The sequence below is a fragment of the Pangasianodon hypophthalmus genome, chromosome 12 (assembly GCF_027358585.1).
Source record: "Pangasianodon hypophthalmus isolate fPanHyp1 chromosome 12, fPanHyp1.pri, whole genome shotgun sequence".
In the NCBI taxonomy this organism is placed as follows: Eukaryota; Metazoa; Chordata; class Actinopteri; order Siluriformes; family Pangasiidae; genus Pangasianodon; species Pangasianodon hypophthalmus.
Window position 1 is genome coordinate 24,584,741 of NC_069721.1, and position 19,781 is coordinate 24,604,521.

General features: G+C 35.9%; 2 protein-coding genes and 1 long non-coding RNA gene across 3 annotated transcripts; 2 read left to right on the forward strand and 1 right to left on the reverse strand.

Annotated features, from left to right (window-relative positions):
- Nucleotides 1–3,901: 3,901 nt before the first annotated feature.
- Nucleotides 3,902–8,717, forward strand: LOC113527710 (homeobox protein HMX3-A). Its single transcript, XM_026915789.3, has 2 exons — nucleotides 3,902–4,445; nucleotides 7,998–8,717. Exons 1-2 carry the CDS (start codon nucleotides 4,190–4,192, stop codon nucleotides 8,612–8,614), a joined length of 873 nt encoding a protein of 290 aa, XP_026771590.1. The 5' UTR covers nucleotides 3,902–4,189; the 3' UTR covers nucleotides 8,615–8,717.
- LOC113527711 (uncharacterized) lies at nucleotides 7,219–8,147 on the reverse strand. Its single transcript, XR_008302883.1, has 2 exons — nucleotides 8,058–8,147; nucleotides 7,219–7,460 (listed from the first exon to the last, which is right to left on the reverse strand). It is a non-coding gene; the product is annotated as an uncharacterized LOC113527711 (long non-coding RNA).
- A 3,132-nt stretch (nucleotides 8,718–11,849) lies between the features above and the next one.
- LOC113527709 (homeobox protein HMX2) lies at nucleotides 11,850–18,927 on the forward strand. The gene is made up of 2 exons (XM_026915788.3): nucleotides 11,850–12,478; nucleotides 16,038–18,927. Exons 1-2 carry the CDS (start codon nucleotides 12,142–12,144, stop codon nucleotides 16,556–16,558), a joined length of 858 nt encoding a protein of 285 aa, XP_026771589.3. The 5' UTR covers nucleotides 11,850–12,141; the 3' UTR covers nucleotides 16,559–18,927.
- The last annotated feature ends 854 nt before the right edge of the window (nucleotides 18,928–19,781 follow it).

The following is a 19,781-nucleotide window of genomic DNA, read 5'->3' on the forward strand; positions in this document are numbered from 1 at the left end:
TTAATTCAGTTTGTAATATACAGTCTATCGTGTATCTGCTTTGGATCATCTTTTTACACAGAAGTCTCCATGTTATCCCAGGCATCACTGATATTGCTGTTCTGTGAGGTTGTTTTAGTACTTGTGTAAATATAATATTATAAACATATCAACAATAATCCTTTTAAAGGTTACATCTAGCAAATTTAGTAATTATATCAGTATTATAACACGTTTTATTGATTTTCTTTTTTAGAAGTATGAGGCAAACATCAGGAAGCAGGAAGCAGGAAGTAAATGGCTCTGGTCATGTGACCACATCAAAACATTCATATAAAATCAACAAAATCAACATGCTTTAGAGCTGTACAAGCACATAACTGTCCATGTCTCAGTATGTCTGGAGAAAATAAACAGAAACCTGTATAAACGCTCATAATGACATGCATCAAACTTTATAAAGCATGAGTGTATGACTTTATCATGTTATAACACATTATAATAACTAAAGAACATGATATGAACATTATAGTCATATTATGTTGTGTTTGAAGACATAATACTGATTACTTCTTAAAAATAATAAGTTAATGCTTCCTAAATAAATCCTGTGTTTGAATTATGAATGTGTTTATAACATGCTACATGATGTACATAATGCCTTATAATGCCTGATATACGATTGCAGAGATGCCTGTAGTTACACGCATAATGCTTCTTAAACACTGTAGGCTTGTGTTAGGTTTTGTAACATGTTATAATGCATCATAAAGGCTATGGATTGATAGGAAGTCATGTGAAAGTGTTGTGATGCACTGTAACACAGGCTCTGCTATTGTGTCTGTACTGAAGGTTATAACGCAGAGCACAGGTCGATGCGTCCGAACGTCAATACTGAGCTGATCTGTAGAGAATTTACGACCATAAGAGCTCATAAACCAGAGCTGCAGCTATGAAGCAAGCAGCAGAAGTGCTTTTCCAATGGGCCATGAAATGGGATTGGACTGTTGGTGAGTTCAAATATAATAATTCTTCAATAACAGATAAATCTATAGCTGTGCATTTCAGTTCTCAAGCTGTGTTTTTACTTTCCTCTGTTAGATAGATCACCGCTCGCTCGTCTGCGGTGGCGTTCGAGTGTTGTGCTGGAGTTTTCTGAGCTATTTAAATTGTCCATAAACTGATGAGTTAATTAGGTATCACCAAAATTAAAATCGACATTTATTTATTTGTTTGTTTGTTTGTTTGTTTGTTGATGAATTTACATGTAATCATTATGAGGTTTGAATGATGATGATGATTATTATTATTAGTAGTAGTAGTAGTTGTAGTGTTATTGTTGTTGTTGTTGTTAAAGACAGTGGTGATGATCACTGTAAACTGTTAATAAAGTTATTTGTTTATTTATTTATTTGTTTGTTTGTTTGTGAATATACATGTAATCATTATGATGATGATGATGATGAGTAGTAGTAGTGTTGTTGTTGTTGTTGTTGTTAATGTCAGTGGTGGTGATCACTGAAAACTGTTAATAAAGTTATTTGTTTATTTATCTGTTTGTGATAGTGATAGTGGTGGTGATCACTGAAAACTGTAAATTTATTTATTTATTTATTTTTATTTTTTCTTTGTCTGTTTGTTTGTTTGTTTGTGAATATACCTGTAATCATTATGGTGATGAATGATGATGATGAATGATGATGATAATTAGTAGTAATAGTATTGTTGTTGTTGTTGTTGTTGTTGTTAATGTCAGTGGTGGTGATCACTGTAAACTGTTAATAAAGTTATTTGTTTATTTATCTGTTAATAAAGTTATTTGTTTGTTTGTTTGTTTGTGAATATACATGTAATCATTATGATGATGATGATGATGATGATTAGTAGTAGTAGTAGTATTGTTGTTGTTGTTAGTGATAGTGGTGGTGATCACTGTAAACTGTTAATAAAGTTATTTATTTATTTATTTATATTTTTTATTTATCTGTTTGTTTGTTTGTTTGTTTGTTTGTGAATATACCTGTAATCATTATGGTGATGAATGATGATGATGAATGATGATGATAATTAGTAGTAGTAGTATTGTTGTTGTTGTTGTTGTTGTTGTTGTTGTTAGTGATAGTGGTGGTGATCACTGTAAACTATTAATATAGTTATTTATTTATTTATTTATTTATATATTTTATTTATCGGTTTGTTTGTTTGTTTGTTTGTGAATATACCTGTAATCATTATGGTGATGAATGAGATGATGATGATTAGTAGTAATAGTATTGTTGTTGTTGTTGTTGCTGTTGTTAATGTCAGTGGTGGTGATCACTATAAATATATTTATTTATTTATTTATTTATTTATTTATTACAGTTGACTATATTATGTATTAATATATTATGTGATTATTACTTATTGATTACATTCTAAACATTCTGTATTAACAGACCTTTTCCCTAGCTATATTAAAATTACACTTAGATTAAAGCTGATTTATTATTTACTTGTTTTTAAATTATTGAGCTGTAATTTTTAAAACCCCATTTTATTTAGATGCTAATAAATAATCAGTGAGTAATAAATACATAATATATAAATACATAATATATTCCAGTGTTAATAAAGTCATTTATTTATTAATTTATTTATTTATTACAGTATATTTAATTATAATAAAATTAAAGTAAACAATAAATCAGCTTTAATCTAAGTGTTATTTTAATAGAGCTAGGGAAAAGGTCTGTTAATACAGAATGTTTAGAATGTACAGTTTGAGGTTTTCATATGTGGAAAGTCCAAAATAAAATAAAATAAAATAAACTCTGATCACTTTAATGCATAAATATGAGATCCATCCTGAAATCCTGTCTCTGGAGTTTTTCTAGGCAGCGATATGAGCAGCAGGTGGCGCTACTGCGCATGCTCAGTGTTTCTCTCACACTGAGCGGCCAAATGGCGAGAATGTAAAGTGCATTAAATCTATAACCGTGTAAAATATAAATATTTAATAACGCCGCGAGGAAGACTGTGGCCTTGTTGATTAATTAGGAAAATATATTTAAAGACCTAATACACAGCTCACCTCATTTCCATTCATAAATTACAAAATGTAAAGTAAAGCTACAAAGATCTATTTCAATTCCAGTGTAAATGTTTAATCTGCACTTTAATATACTTTACATTATACTGCTAAGAGTTAAAGATGAGCATGGTTTGTCCAAACAATAATAGACAAAAATACATAAATAAACAATAAAACACGAAATTAAATTAAATATAGACTTGTACCAGAGACTGTTGATGATTTTCCTAAACTAGCATGTGTGAGTGTGAAATTACTAAATGAACATTTTTACAAAATGACTGGGTTTTAAATAATTACACGGATACAACAGTTAAATTATTTATTTATTTATTTATTTATTTTTGACCTGAGGGAAATAATATCTAAACATGCCAGTAAGTCTGTAATAAAGCATTCACACTAATCTCATTCATCACACTCGCTTTCTGCTAGTTTTAATCTCAAAGCAAGAAAATTCACTGGAATGAAAAATCGCTTGGATTAGACCTCAGACCCTGCCTTAAAAAGAAAAAGCTTTTAAAAAGAAAAAGCTTTAGAAATGAGCACTGTTTGTATGAGTGTGAAGTCTCTCGCCAGTGAGACCTGCAGCGTGACAGAGGCGCTGGAACTAAAAGAAATCGCAGCTGATTATTAATAATAAATTTATTTCCGTGTTAATGAGGGTGTTATAACGGTCACGTGGTCTTCTGTAGCCCAGGGTGGCGTCATGTCTGTTTAGGATGTAGTCTAATTGCTGCTGACTAATTTGTAGTACAAGACCAATAACACACACACAGGGCGGAGCATCACACACACACACACACACACGTCTCTCCTCCCTCTCTCTGTCTCTCTCTCTCTCTCTCTCTCTCTCTCAGCCGTGTTATTCCTCCTTAAATCCCATTTGCCATTGTGCTCAGAGCTCAGTGTCCGCATTTAACTTGGATGACATTTTGATTTCATCATTACCCTCCAGACGCGTCCATTCATCATCTATCTATCTATCTATCTATCTATCTATCTATCTATCTGGGTTTATCTTCTTGGCGTTATTTGGAGCGCGTGAGGAATCTTTAAAAGCTTCTTAAAAGCTTGATATTTTCCTCTCGAGACATTTCTGGAAAGAGGGACTGGGTGTGTTTTTATGGTGATCCAATGGCCGAGACAACGCCGGAGACTCGCCCGTTTAAAGACTCTCCGTTCTCCATCAAAAATCTGCTGAACTGCGAGAGCAAGCCCACTCTGATCAAACCCAAAGCCATCATGAACTCCACCAAAGGACTGCTGGAGCACGGCTTCTCTCTGGCTCGCGTCGGAGACTTGAGTTTTCCGCGGTTTGATCTGCCGGTGCAGAGGTTTGGATTAGCGGCTCACTGGTGGTACCCGTATGGACACTTACACAGAACTGCAGGTCAGACTTCATACACACCAGGAACACCCGGAATACACCTCACACTCATCCGAAACACCAGGAATACACCTCACACTCACCAGGAACATCAGGAATACATCTCACACTCACCTGGAACACCAGGAATACACCTCACACTCACCAGGAATACACCTCACACTCACCTAAACACCAGGAATACACCTCACACTCACCAGGAATACACCTCACACTCACCAGGAACACCAGGAATACATCTCACACTCACCAGGAATACATCTCACACTCACCAGGAACACCAGGAATACATCTCACACTCACCTGGAACACCAGGAATACACCTCACACTCACCTAAACACCAGGAATACACCTCACACTCACCAGGAATACACCTCACACTCACCTAAACACCAGGAATACACCTCACACTCACCAGGAATACACCTCACACTCACCTAAACACCAGGAATACACCTCACACTCACCTAAACACCAGGAATACACCTCACACTCACCAGGAATACACCTCACACTCACCAGGAACACCAGGAATACATCTCACACTCATCAGAAACACCAGGAATACATCTCACACTCACCTGGAACACCAGGAATACATCTCACACTCTCAGAAATAACAGGGTACTAGACTCTTTCCTTGACTCTGAGGTGGAACCATCAAGCGTTGCATCTTCGGTACCTTTAGTATCCTATATATCTTTTACCTGTAAGGTGCAGGTGCTGTACCTTTAATTAGTTTATTTATATAATATAATCATTTAATTGTTACACACCTAAATAAATTACACATGCATGCATCTTTGGTACCTGTCCTCTTCTCTGTGTGTGTGTGTGTGTGTGTGTGTGTGTGTGTGTGTGTGTTTTACCTGGAAAGGTGTACACTTTACTCTAAAGTGGTCCTTAAGGTCCAGTTATGTACCTTAAATCATTTTAAAGCTACACCTGTATACAGTAAAGGTACTAAAGATGCACCCAAATCAGTGACACGTAAAGGTCCAGTTTAGTGCTCTGTGTGTGTGTGTGTTTCCTGACTGTGCATTATATATTATAATTCTTATTATAATTCTTCATATTGTGTAGACTCTCTGAAAAAAGGTACTAAACTGCACCTTTTGGTACCATTTCACTTTAATTATATTTGTATCACAATTTTAAACACAATTTAAGAAACATAATTGGATCTTAAGGAGCACTTTAACACTTTATTCTACAAGATCATCTTTTTAAAAGCTACTCTCTCCACATGTCCAGGTGAAAGATAGATATTAAACATATAATGTGTACATAAAGGGTACAGAAGATAAAGGTACCACCCTGGTGACAAGGAAAAGTACAGTTTAGTACCTTTATTTAGTGTGATGATGATCTGAAGACTCTAGAAAAGACTGAAGTCTATTCTAAAAGACCACACTGTGTTACAGTCTCAGTGGAAAAAGGGTACTACACTGTACCTTTACTTGTCGTTGGGGATGGTACCTTTATCTACTACACAGTCTGTATCTTTAATATCTTTCTTTCACCTGGAAATGTGGATGAAGTACCTTTTTTAAAAAAAAAAAAAGATTTAAGGTACATAGACCTGAATGCGCAAAACCAGCGACAGGCAATGGTTCCGTTTAGTACCTTTTTTTCAATTCATCCTAATGTTGCATTCTCCAGTCTAAAGTCTTCAGTGGCTGTCTGGATCCATTATTTAAAACAAAAATGAAAAAGAGAAGAAATTAAAATGTAGAATTAAAGACGTGGGAATTTATTATCGCAGCTGAAATGAGACTAATTCCAGAAACCCTGCAAAATCACGTGATCAGAAATCTAACAGTTTAGCTGTAAAGTGTGAAATATGAATGCGCGTGAATTGTTTTATTTATAATAATAATAATAATTATAATATAAATTCAACACTTTGCATGATCTCTCACACGTGTGTGTGTGTGTGTGTGTTACATCAGCTTTTCCACCTGCAGTGTCTCCGTGTCCAGTTTTTTTTTTTTTTTTCCTGTCCGTGTGTTAAAATGTCGCGTTTTGATTAATTCATTATTAATTTAATCAAATGTAATAAATGATGCGTTAATTACTGACAGGGATGTTAGAGATAACCAGGTGATATTAAACAGTCAGGACAACATATTAACACAAGCACAGGCCGCCGTAATTAGCGGCTAATATTTATTTACTAGCTTCTCTACATTTTCTGAGATTTTCTTCACTAAATTTGATCACTATATTTTTTTAAAACTGCTTTGTGAATACTTTAGGCTTTTGTATTGTTGAGTGGAAAATATTTTATATGTTTTATTGTGTTTTAAATCATCCAAAATCGCTGACAGCTTTTTGGATAAATATTTAATATTTAAATATTTAATATATAAATCAGGCAAATTAGCATCAACAATTAATGATATATTTTTTTAAATCATTGGCTCCTAACATTTTGGATGAAATCAGCACTTCTTAGTTGAGCTTATGATCATGAAACACCAATTTATGCCTCAACTGAAGTGGCTAAATATATATATATATATCTAAAAATAGGCTTGGCTAATAATTAAACACTGATTATATTTAAAATGTCTAATCGGAGATATTAGTAGGTATTAATTCAAAACATGATTAGAGTCAAATTTACACTGAATATTTTTAATTAAATTCAACAATAAAGCAGAAGAAAGTAAAGAAACCCCTTTTTAATGGCGACTGAATTGCAGTTTTGGAAACAAAAAGGTTCCTTTAGAGTTCTGTAGATGGCTGAAGGGTGAAGATTTAAAAAGATCCTGCTTTTTAAACAACATTTCCTTTATTTTCTGAACAGATTTTATTACAAAACAAAACGCGTTTAGTTGAAATGAGAGAAACTTCCTCTGCTCTGTTTCCCAGAGGAACAAACTCGAGAACTGTGTAATGCACCTTTTTTAAATAGAGGTGTGGTGTTCTTGATGTTGTTTTAGGAGCAATTCATGGAGCAGAACATGAGCAGAACAGATCCAGGATCTCTGCTGGACAATCTGTAGGCCGCACTGTCAGAAATAAAGACACCAGTCAGGACCTGAGCCTCAGAGAGAGAGAGAGAGAGAGAGAGAGAGAGAGAGAGAGAGAGAGAATCTGGTGCTTTAGTGTCTGTCTCCTAGCTTTGGGATTAAAGTTTCATCACATGCACCTTCTGATTAAATGTGAAAAAGGTGAAGCTGAGAATGAAGAGTGCAGTTTGGTGCCTGTGTTTGTGAGCTTCTGTGTTTGTGAGCTTCTGTGTTTCTGTGTTTGTGAGCTTCTGTGTTTGTGAGCTTCTGTGTTTGTGAGCTTCTGTGTTTGTGAGCTTCTGTGTTTCTGAGCTTCTGTGTTTGTGTATTTTTTGAGCTTCTCTGGAGGAACCGACTGCAGAAAGCTTCAGGGTGATAATTAGATCATTTAGTTCATCTATCAGGAGCAAAACCTCCTGAATTGGCGCTGATGCATCAGTCTGAAGTCTCACACTGCATGTCCGTGTGTCCGGAGCGCGCAGTGTGTAGCTGCACTAACATTCCCTGTGTGTTTACCGGGTGTGTGTGTCGTTGCAGTGACAGAGAGGCCGGCGGTTAGAGACTCATCCCCGGCGTCCGGTACAGACAGAGACTCACCGGAGCCGCGGCTCGCGCTAGAACCGGACGCCAAAGACGACGAGGAGAGCAAAAGCGTGGATGAAATCCTGCTGGAGGAAAGCGACACGGACGAGCCGAAGCGGGATGACGCACCGGAAGCGGCGGGCGCGGCGGCGGAGAGCTCGGACAAGCGGCCGCCGTGCCGGAAGAAGAAGACGCGCACGGTGTTCTCGCGCAGCCAGGTGTTCCAGCTCGAGTCCACCTTCGACGCTAAACGGTACCTGAGCAGCGCCGAGCGCGCGTGTCTGGCCTCCAGCCTGCAGCTCACCGAGACTCAGGTGAAGATCTGGTTCCAGAACCGGCGCAATAAGTGGAAGCGGCAGCTGGCGGCGGAGCTCGAGGCGGCGAGTCTGAGTCACACAGCCGCGCGCCGCATGGTTCCGGTTCCGGTGCTTTACCGCGAGGGTTCAGCCGGTGACACCGCCAGCGCCGCGTCCAGCCACGCCACAGCCGGCCAGCCGCTCCTCACCTTCCCACATCCGGTCTACTATCCACATCCGGTGGTCGCCGCCGTGCCGCTGCTCAGACCCGTATGAACACCGCGCGCGCGCTCGCGCTCATCATTCATGAACGATTTATAACGCGCCACCGTCATCTAATGTTTCTAATGAAATAAAATAAAGAAAGGAAGAAAAAAAAACAACAACAAAACAATCGCTTGTATTGCTGAAAAAAAATCAGCTCAGGAGGTGCAGTCATTATTATTATTATTATTATTATTATTATTATTATTAAATGAGAGCTCCAGAATCGGTGATGGAAGCATTTCTCTTTTTTCTTTCTTTTTTTTTTTTTAAGTATATACATGTTTTTCATTAGAATTTGTCACTTCAGTGTGTGTGGAAGCTCTGCTCGGTGTTTGGCCGCGTTTATACACACACACACACACACACACACACACACACACACACACACACACACACACACAGAGTCACTGCAGTCAGAGCTTGAGTGTGTGGACAATCACTGATTAACACACCTGTCTTACACCTTTATACCAATGACGTCATGAATCTTGCGTTAAAACCATCCACTTTGCGTTGTTTTGTTTATTTTTATTTTTATTTTTATTTTTTTTTGGGAAGCCCGGTTCAGTGTACATATTTATATATAGATAGATATAAAGGGTGTTGTAAATATACATAAATCATGCTGGTGAGAAATGCAATGTTGTGTATATGAAACAGATTTTGATATTGTATTGCTGTAATAAAACTGGTTGATTGAATTTTTCCGAGTGTGAGATTATTATTATTATTATTATTATTATTATTATTATTATTGTTATTATTATTATTCCATGTCGAGAATTATATTTCACAACCATGAAGCTGAAATAATGAAAATAAGTCTGTTTACAAATAAACATACATCACTCATAGAGTTCATAATGACCTGCAACAAAATTATTATTATTATTATTATTATTATTATTATTATTATTATTATTATTAAACAATGTCCTCAATTTTGTAGAAAATTTAGAAATTTTGTTTTAATTAAAACACTCAAGTATAATGATTCACTTTGACTTCTGGTTATATTTTGTTGTTTGTGTGTCTCAGTTATAAAGAACAGATTAAATAAATAAAAAAAAATAAAAAAAAAAAAGAGCAAATAAATAAATAAATAAATAGTTAATAAAGTAATTTCAAAAATAAATAACCACATATGAAAAAAATCACTTAATCAATAATTTATGATGTTGTGCTATATGGTATTTATGCCTAATAAAAGAAATAACAGTGTAATAATAAATGTAATGTGCAGTTTTGTTATTACTGTAATTGTGTATATTTGATTTAAAAAAACATTTCTAATCATGTTTAAATCGTGTGTATGATCTGAAGATTAATATTTCACAGGAGTTATGATCATTGTGTTTGAAAACAGGAAGTTCATTTTAGTGTATTTGAGAATTATATATTATATATTATACATTATGATGCCCATGAGTCGAGCAACAACAACAAAAAACAACAACAAAAAACAACAACAACAAAAATGTTGTTTTTTTCTGTATAAAACAAAATCTATATAAAGTATAAAAATCAACTCATGATCAAACCTTCACTTTATCAAACACTTTAACATTTTAAACTGAAACTGTCAGTGAAAATAAAAACATGAGTGTTAAACAAATATTTAGATTTTTTTAAAAATATATAATTAATGACTTTTCCTCTTTTTTTTCTTTTTTTTTTTTTTAACACACAGTCACTTAAGTATAAATTTACCTGCAGGTTATAATGAGTGTGTAATCTGTGTTTGACTGAAAACTGGAGCTCCACACACTGAGATACTGAGATCAGTGTATCACACACACACACACACACACACACACACACACACACAGCTGCTGCACAGATATTGATTTCTGGACTCTAATGTGCATTTTCATCTTGTCTCCATGTTGCTCACTGAAGCTGTTTATTCTGTAAATACAGAACCACATCAGAGAAATCCACACATCTACACACCTCATAGTGCTATAGCCTAAAATATTAGCTTTAATCATCTTAAAATATAAATAAAATAAACACATTTGGCTCAATCAGCTGTAAGTGATGCATAAAAACACTGTAATTCCATCTTGTTGTTTGTGTGAAGAGCTGAAGCTGAATCATGGATGAGATTCTTTATGGTGGAAAAATTCTGCTTCAGGAAATAAATATAATAATTTATAATAATAATAATAATAATAATAATAATAATAATAAAACAGAAACTAGCTAGAAGGAAGAAACCTTTCTGCTGATACAGAGACAGCAACGAGCTTTACTGAGTTTTATTTCTAATGTGTTTGATTGTAATATATGTGTATATGTGTTTATTTATTCATACAACAACAACAACAACAACAACAATAATAATAATAATAATAATAATAATCTCCCATTTATTTCTTATTGTTGCAAGAATTCACTTTAAATCCTTCATCTAGTTAAAATTTCATGAGAGACCAGTTGTGTGTGCTAAAGTTTTTTTTATTTTAATTATTTGTTTGTTTGTTTGTTTGTTTGTTTTTATAATTTATGTATTTAGATATTTATAGCCTATTATCCAATGAATTTGGAGTGCGGATTCTCTCTCTCTCTCTCTCTCTCTCTCTCTCTCTCACACACACACACACACACACACACACACACACAGTGTAATAATAATAATAATTAATAATAATGACCTACGCGCGTGTTTTAATTGGGGGCGGTTTATTTTTATTCATCTGTGTCGAGAGGATTTGATCTTCAGGGCTGAAAATAAATAAATAAATAAATAAATAAATAAAGACAAAAACAACAAGAGCTTGTGCACTCAGGATGAAAACTAGCTTGTTTGCTGTTTTAATGAGTTAACTTGGACATTAAATAGCATGTGAGAGGTGTGTGTGTGTGTGTGTGTGTGTGTGTGTTTCAACTGAATTTTTTTTTATGAGATTTTGGGAAGCTTTAATGCTTTAATCACATTTACAGCAACATTTCTGGAGGCATTTTAAAGGATCTACAGGAAGAAGTCTTTCCTCGTGCAGGTTAAAGTGTTCATATATTTACCTTTTTATTTTATTATGTATGTATTTTACATTTATTTATACATTTAGAAGACATCTTTAGCAGCCGTGCTAGCTGTGCTGAAGCAGATTTGTGTCCTCATGTTGTCCTTGCATGAAATCCTCCCTCGGGTTGAGCTTTAAAGCGCGTTGATTGGCTCGTGCTTGGAGGCATTCCATGTTGCGCATTGCTTTGCATTGCATTTATCTACCTACCTACATGCATGCATGCAAAAAAAAAAAAAAGAAAGAAAGAAAGAAAATGAAGCATCACACACACTCCTGAGTCGGAGTGGAGAGACGGAGAGAAGGAGAGAAGGAGAGAAGGCACGCGCTCAGGAGGAAGAGATTCTCCATCCGGAGTCACGAGGATTTAGACTGAAAAATAATAATAATACTAATAATAATCATCTAAATCTCAAAAACGTATTTTTAGTTTTATTTTGTTTTGATTTATTTTCATCTTAAGTAGAAATGAGCGCGTGGTGAGTGAGCGATGAGGCTGAAGTGGTGGAGATGGTGATGGTGGTGGTGGTGGTGATGATGATGATGATGATGAGGATGAAGATGATGATGATGAATCAGTCTCCAGCCCCGAGCTTCACCATCCGCTCCATCCTGGGCACCGCGGCGGAGAGCGCGAGGCAGGACGGCGGAAGCGGAGGTGGAGGTGCAGGTGGAGGTGGATCGCGTGCAGCAGCAGCAGCATCAGCGGCGGCGGTGGTGTCGGTGGCGCAGAGGAGGCGCGCGCTCTCGGTGTCCTCGGACGGCTGCAGCGCTGAGGAGGAGGAGTGCAGCGGCACCGAGTGTTTCTGCAAACTCCAACACACACTCTGCTCCAAAACCCGCCCGAGTGAGTGCTTCTGATATTAATATATAAAGCAAAAAATATTCTGTTCTTTCAGTTCTTTCAGTCAGTGCGTTTTCTGTTCCATACACACACACACACACACTCTCTCACACACACACACACACACACACACTCGGGTGATTTTTACGATTTTCACCCCGACACTAAGATCCAAAACTCTGAGACCTTTTGCATTCTTTTCATTAGAAACGACCCACATTCACACCATCAGCTGAACAGAGTGAAGGAAAAGTAGAAGCTCTGAAATATTTACACCAATTTCAGAAAGGATTTTGTTTATTCTGTTGTTGTTGTTGTTGTTGTTGTTGTTGTTGTTGTAGTGACAGTGTGAACTCGAGCTCTACAAGTTTGTGTGAAACTCTGATATTAGATCAAATCCCCGAGTTTCCAGATGAGATAAGAGTCTTCAGATCTTAAAGGAGTTTTCATGATCAATATCACACACTTACTTTGATTTAAAAAAGAAAAAAATGCACAGAAAAACACAGAAATAGTGCAGAATCATGAATATTACATGTTTTACATATACAACAATATGAATCATTTCATTTCTTTTCATTTAATTGTTTAAAATTAGTAAAAATTATTTTTAAAAAATTCAAAATTCTGAAACTCTGGTTGTTTTAAATGAAAGAAAATCTGCAGATTTGTGTCCACTGTGTTCTATATATATTGTTCGTATTAAATGTAAAATAAATTCCTCAGATCCCCTAAACACAGATTTGATTTTTAAAGAAAATAATCCAACTTTTCAAATATGTTCATTATTTAAATATCTACAATAACAAACAATAACATTCTAACTACTTCCTGAAGCCAAAGCCAAACATATCAACATATCAGGTCTAATTATTTACACATTATTTATAGACTTGTTTTCGAGTTCTTGAGATTGAGATTAAACTCTTTCAGTTTAAAAGATCTCAGTAATAAATATATTAACGCTGATCTTCCGCCCGGTGATTTCCATCACTGGAGCTGTAACTAAATGTATAAATCACGGACCCCCTGGCTGTTCGGACCCTCGGGGTTCCCCGGACTCCACGTTGAGAACCAGTGCAGTGTGGAAGAGGAATTTTTTACATCGAATCCTGATCCGAAATCTCGGAAACCACAAAGAAATAGTTTCAGTTTTAGGAAAAAATTTAGTTTTAAGAAATAATTTGTATAAAAAAGTGTTTCAGGATTGTCAAGTTGGTCCAGACATACATGGTAGAGTTACCACTGTTCATAAAGCACACACACACACACACACACACACACACACACAGTTTTAATAGTAAGTAGGAAACTCATCACTCTTTAGAGAAATGCTCTACTTTGAATTGTCTGTTTTTGTTTATTTGATAGAATCCTCACTTGTTTTAATTCTGTTTTCAAAACTTACAAATGTGATATTATTATTATTATTATTATTATTATTATTATTATTATTAATAACATTCATATTAATAGCAACATGATTCTGGTGATCACTGTAAAGTGCGCTCTGAGTAATAAAGTTACTAAACTGTACTTTTCCTCGTCTCTAGTTCAGGATCATCAAGTGTAAATGTTTAGTGTGTATCCTTCACCTGGGAAGGTGCACGTGGTGCTTTTAGAATAAAGCTGTAAAGGTTTAAGCATCTTTACGCTCCAGTTAAGTACTTTAAATGACTATTTGTGGTACATTATATTCAACTCTTCTTGGTAAAACATACACACGAGCAACAAGTACTTTAGCATCAGGGACTTTATTTCTGAGAGCGGGCCATCAGCAGTCGGGTGTGGTTCACTTCCTGACTCAAAGCTCAACAATTTACAAACAAAAACCACATAAACAATATAAACGTGAATCTAACTGTAAAGTAATTTTAATAAAACTAGGAAAAGTGTTGATGGAAGATCTTCAGATCTTTCCGGAGTAACTGGATTGTGTTCTGTGAGAGAAAAAGATAATAATATTAATGATCAGGTTTTATTCAGAAAATAAATCAATTTGTAGTGCAGCAATAAAGAAGTTTAATTATTTAATCTTTAAGTACCAGTGAAACATTTGTATGGTTTGTTCTTTACTAATTTTTTTTTGCTGCCACGATGAACTAAAGGATCTTTTCCCATCGTAAATGTTCACATTACAATGAAAAGCTTTTCATGGCAAAGACAAATACGATTAAACAAAGCTGCACTGAAATGTTGTTTAAGAAACGAAACACTGTCAGTCTAAAGAACTGAAGAGGTACGAAATTAAGATTTCACTTCACCGAGTTCCCAAATCATCATTAAACACTAGCAGGCTGATTATCCTTCAGTTAAATACTATTTCTTAAAAATTTTTTTACTAAAAATGCAAACTGATTTTCCTAACAGTAAAATTAAACCACCACTTTTAGAGACGAGAATCATTCTCTAACCTACAACACGATATGTGGGACATTTTAACCCTGAAAAAAGTTCTAAAAGTGTTAACTGTGAAATTATTATCAATTTGTTTCCAATCTTTAAACGGTCTCCATTTTGACCGGAAATGATCATTTTGATCCTAATTTTAAAATAATTACGGTTAAAATAATTATATTGCTATAAAATCTAAAATCAGCTGGACTTGTGGTGATTAAACAGAACTGTAACAGTAACAGTGAGTGCTGATCGAATGTCCAAAGTCCTCGAGTAAACTGGGGACCAAAAGGGAACTAGTACCCAAGAAAGGGAACTAGTACCCAAGAAAGAAAGGGTACTAAAGCTGTATCTGTCCTTGTCACTGCGGTGGTACCTTTATCTTTTGTACCTGTGACGTGTAGGTTTACCTTGTAGAGTAACTCTACGTTCACACTCGCTGCTCGTGTCGCTTGTAGTTTGGCTCTTGTGGGCGTGAACTGACTGCTACTTTTGTCGCAAGTGGGCGTGGCCTGTCTAACATTTTCTTAGTTCAGACGAGAAATGGTTGTAGCTATACATAGCTTCCAAAGCTAATTAGTTAAAGACAAATTAAAACTAGTTTGATTGTGTTAGTTTGTTACGTGATCATCCTCGTACTAGCTTCACTCTCCAACAAGCTGACTATACTAGCTACATACACTCACCATACGCACAAACGATCTCTGCTACTTCCTTCCGAACTTTTTTTTTCTTCGTAATGTCTCTGTACACATTTAACGAGAGATCAGATATGACAGGAGAAGATTAAACTACCGTTATTCTTCCATTTTTATGGGAACTAATAGCAGGGGAATTGAAGACTACACATGACACATGACGTAGCATCAGTCCGAGGAATCGCTCGAGCCGATTGTTTGGATTTTGTCGCTTTACAGCGTCACCCCTAATCTGCGTAGAATAGAGAAAATCGCATGTTGTTTTGTCGCCCCCTGTAGTGTAAAAGTTGTAAAAGTTGAAATCTATGCTACATGTACCTCTCTAGGTAAAAGATTCGCTCTAAAGGTGCAGTGCTGGAGCTGAAATTTCTACTAGCGCCCCCTGGTGTTGTTGAACATGCAATAAATTTATAAAGACATATTATTAGCCTAATTATTTTTTTTTATTTCCACATCATGTCTCCTAGATGCTACAGTAAACAAACCCTCATCAGAAGGGAAGGAGCACACGCTGCACAGCTGCACCAACAGTAATAAAGATGACCAGCGATCAGCGAGTCCGTGCAGTGAGAAGCGCGCTGACGGCGGCGCCGATGACAAATCCAGCGGTGGAGACACAGCGAAGAAGAAGACGCGCACGGTGTTCTCGCGGAGCCAGGTGTTCCAGCTGGAGTCAGCGTTTGACGCTAAGCGGTACCTGAGCAGCGCTGAGCGGGCGTGTCTGGCCTCCAGCCTGCACCTGAGCGAGACGCAGGTCAAGACCTGGTTCCAGAACCGGAGGAACAAGTGGAAACGGCAGCTCGCCGCCGAGCTCGAGGCCGCACACGTGGCTCACGCGGCTCCTTCAGCCGCTCGGACTCTGGTCGGGATGCCGCTGGCTGGATTCGGTGTTCCCATGCCGAGATCTGCTGCTTTTCCGATGTATTATCCCGGAAGTAATGTTCCAGCATTTCCTCTGTACAGTCTTTACAGTAACATTGACTGCTGAGGTGGACGTTTGATGGATGCTGTGGTGAAGAGGGTGTGTCTGCAGACAGAGACCAGTGGGCGTGTCTTTGAGAGGGATCGATGGGCGTGTCTTTGAGAGGGATCGATGGGCGTGTCTTTGAGAGGGATCGATGGGCGTGTCTTTGAGAGGGATCGATGGGCGTGTCTTTGAGCGTGACATTTGCCGTGTCTTTTAGTGGGACAGGTGGGCGTGTTTGAATGGGAGACAGATGGGTGTGTCTTAGACTCGGAAAAAGATGACGCGTCTTTGCGCTCACGTGTGGACTCATGGATAAACCTTTCAAAAAACATTCTCTCAGGTCACGAGGTTAGCTCATGTTAGCTAGTTGGCTAACAAAATGTATACATGCGTGGCAATGAATACTTGAAGACTTCAATATATGGACACGCCTACATTCTCACCTATAGGTCTTAAAGACCGCCCACTCAGAGCTGCCCTCAATTCCATATATGGGCTCAAAGACACACCCACATCTCCACCTATAGATCTTAAAAAACCCGCCCACTCAGAACTCCCATTTTTCATATACGGACTCAACGACACGCCTTCTCTGGTCTAAGATTTGCAGACACACCTTATGGGCCATGGTTGCCAGGCAACCATGATGAACAATATAAAAAAAAAAACATCTAGAATATAACTAGCAACTCTACTTACAAAAATCATACCATCTTTAAATATGTTATAAATAATGGCTCTTTTCTGTCACTGTATTCAATTTTTAAAAATATTTTGAAGACATCTCACGCTACACCCCGTTTACACCACTCGGTGGGACGATCCGTTTCCATGGAAACAAAGAATCCGATGATTTTGTAAAAATGAAGACAAAAAGAAAAGGCTCATACTTTAGCCCCGCCCCTAAAGCTAAGCTTTACCTTTGTAAATTGCGGATTATTTTAATCAGACGAAATTCAGAATATTATAACAATAAAAGATATTTTCAGCAATAGTGTAGCCAGGAAGGATTCAGGAAACACGAAATAAAATCAATTCGTGATCTGTAATAATTCTATCGATACAAATTTGATCATTATTTAAGGCGTGATCTAGCGTCATAGCGTCTCACTATCTTAATAACGGTGCTGTAAAATAAATCTCTGTTACAATTATATTGGAAATGATTCGAACAAGAAGCTAGGAAAAAGAATTTAATCAGATAAATGAGATAAATCTTTTCCTCGTCCTGCATTTCATCAGCGATCACCTGGACATCGCTGAGTTCGGAGTGTAGCTAGCTAGCTAGCTAGTAGCTTAAAATGCATGATCCTGATTGGCTGATTCTGCATCTAGCCAATAAAGTGTGATTAAACGATATAAGAGACGTGACGTCCCTGGATCTTAAACGTGGACAAATTGTAAAGATGACTACGTTAACCTTTTATGAACTTGTAACATTATAGCGCAATTGCTGCGCAAAATGTTTTTTTTAAACACGTGCAGTTTGTGTGTAATTTTAAACAACTACAAATAAACATTTGGAAATAAAAACATAAAGTATTTGAGGATGATTCAAACCTGAAATCTCCCTCACTGACTTCCAGCGATTATATCAGCGTCATCTACAGATAGCTAGCCTGTTGTAGTTTAGCTTAGCTTAATAACATGGTAGCTAATGTTAGCATAGTTAGACTTAAGGTTCAAGTCAATCAGTATTGACTGATGCATCATTATAACAAGCTTATATATTTGATATATATTTATATATTGTGTGTTTGGCTGGAAGTTAACGTCACTAATAAATGACTTACTCTCTAAAAAATGGTGAAAATGAAATTTCCCGTGGCGTCAGTACCGCGTTCTCTCCACTCCAGGACGTTCTCACAAACACAGGAAAGGCGAAGCTCCTTGGATTAAACACTGAAATAATCTGTATTACGCTAAATCTGTATTATCTGTATTACTAGCATAAATACATCTCACCTCCTTTTATGCATTTTTTCTCTACATAAACTCATCTGTGTCTCGAATCACACACACGTGTGTCTGACACACAGACGCGTGTAGTGCAGGAAAGACGTTTCTTTGTTTTTTACATTCTCGCTTTTTACATAGTTCAGTGCTTTAAAGTATTTCTATATACTGATCTTATAGCTTAGCATTTTCTACATTAGCACTTAGCCTTCCAGATTACAGCCTTTAGGATGGTGGGATTTGAGACACAGTTCATCACGACGTAATATATTTTATTCTTAAAGCATGACACTTCCTTATATCCTCACTTTTATTATTATTATTATTATTATTATTATTATTATTATTATTATATACCAAGCAATATACAGCTTTAAATGCTCATTTGTATTTGTTATGTTACTAATCTGTAAATAAATCTGCTTTAAGAAGTATCAGGACTGTGTGTTTTATTCTTAACAACAGCTACAATGAAATAAAGAGTGTTCACAAGGTCATGTGACGTGTGTGCAATCATTACAAACAACCTTTATTTATTTATTTATTTTTACATTTTTTTTTTCATTTTATTATAATTTATTTTGCATGTCAGAATCAGTTGAATATTTTTTTTTGTTATTAAATTTACCATAATGCCCTAAATTTTGTAGGGAAAAAAATATAGTCTTTTTTTTCTTTGAATTTTTTAAATTCTTTTTTAAATTAATAAATTATAATTAATGGCATGTCTTAAATCTTCATTTATTTTTATAAAACTTTCAATTTAATTTTTATTTTTTAATTCTATTTTATTTAGTTTCAGATTATATCAAAGTTGGTTTATTTATTTATTTAGTTAGTTAGTTAGTTAGTTAGTTTTATTGTCATTTATTTTGTATATCAGTATCAGTTTAATTTTTTTTGTTACTAATTTTACCATAATGCCCTAAATTAAAAGTTAAAAAATGCCCTAAATAGGGAAAAAATACTATTTTGTTTTTTTTATTACATTTTAAAATTAATTAATTAAATATTTAAATTATAATTAATGTCATGTCTTGTGTACACATTTATTTATATAAAGTTTTTAATTACATTTTTGTTTTATTATTCTATTTTATTTAGTTTCAGATTATGTCGAAGTTGGCTTATTTATTTATTTATTTATTTATTTATAATACTCATTCTGTGTGTCTTATCTATCTAGCCGTTTCTACATGTTTCTCTGCGAGACCTGACGTAATAGGAAGTGGAATGTTTTCAACCAATCAAAAGCGCCGCGGCTACATTCAAATTTACAAACTGACCA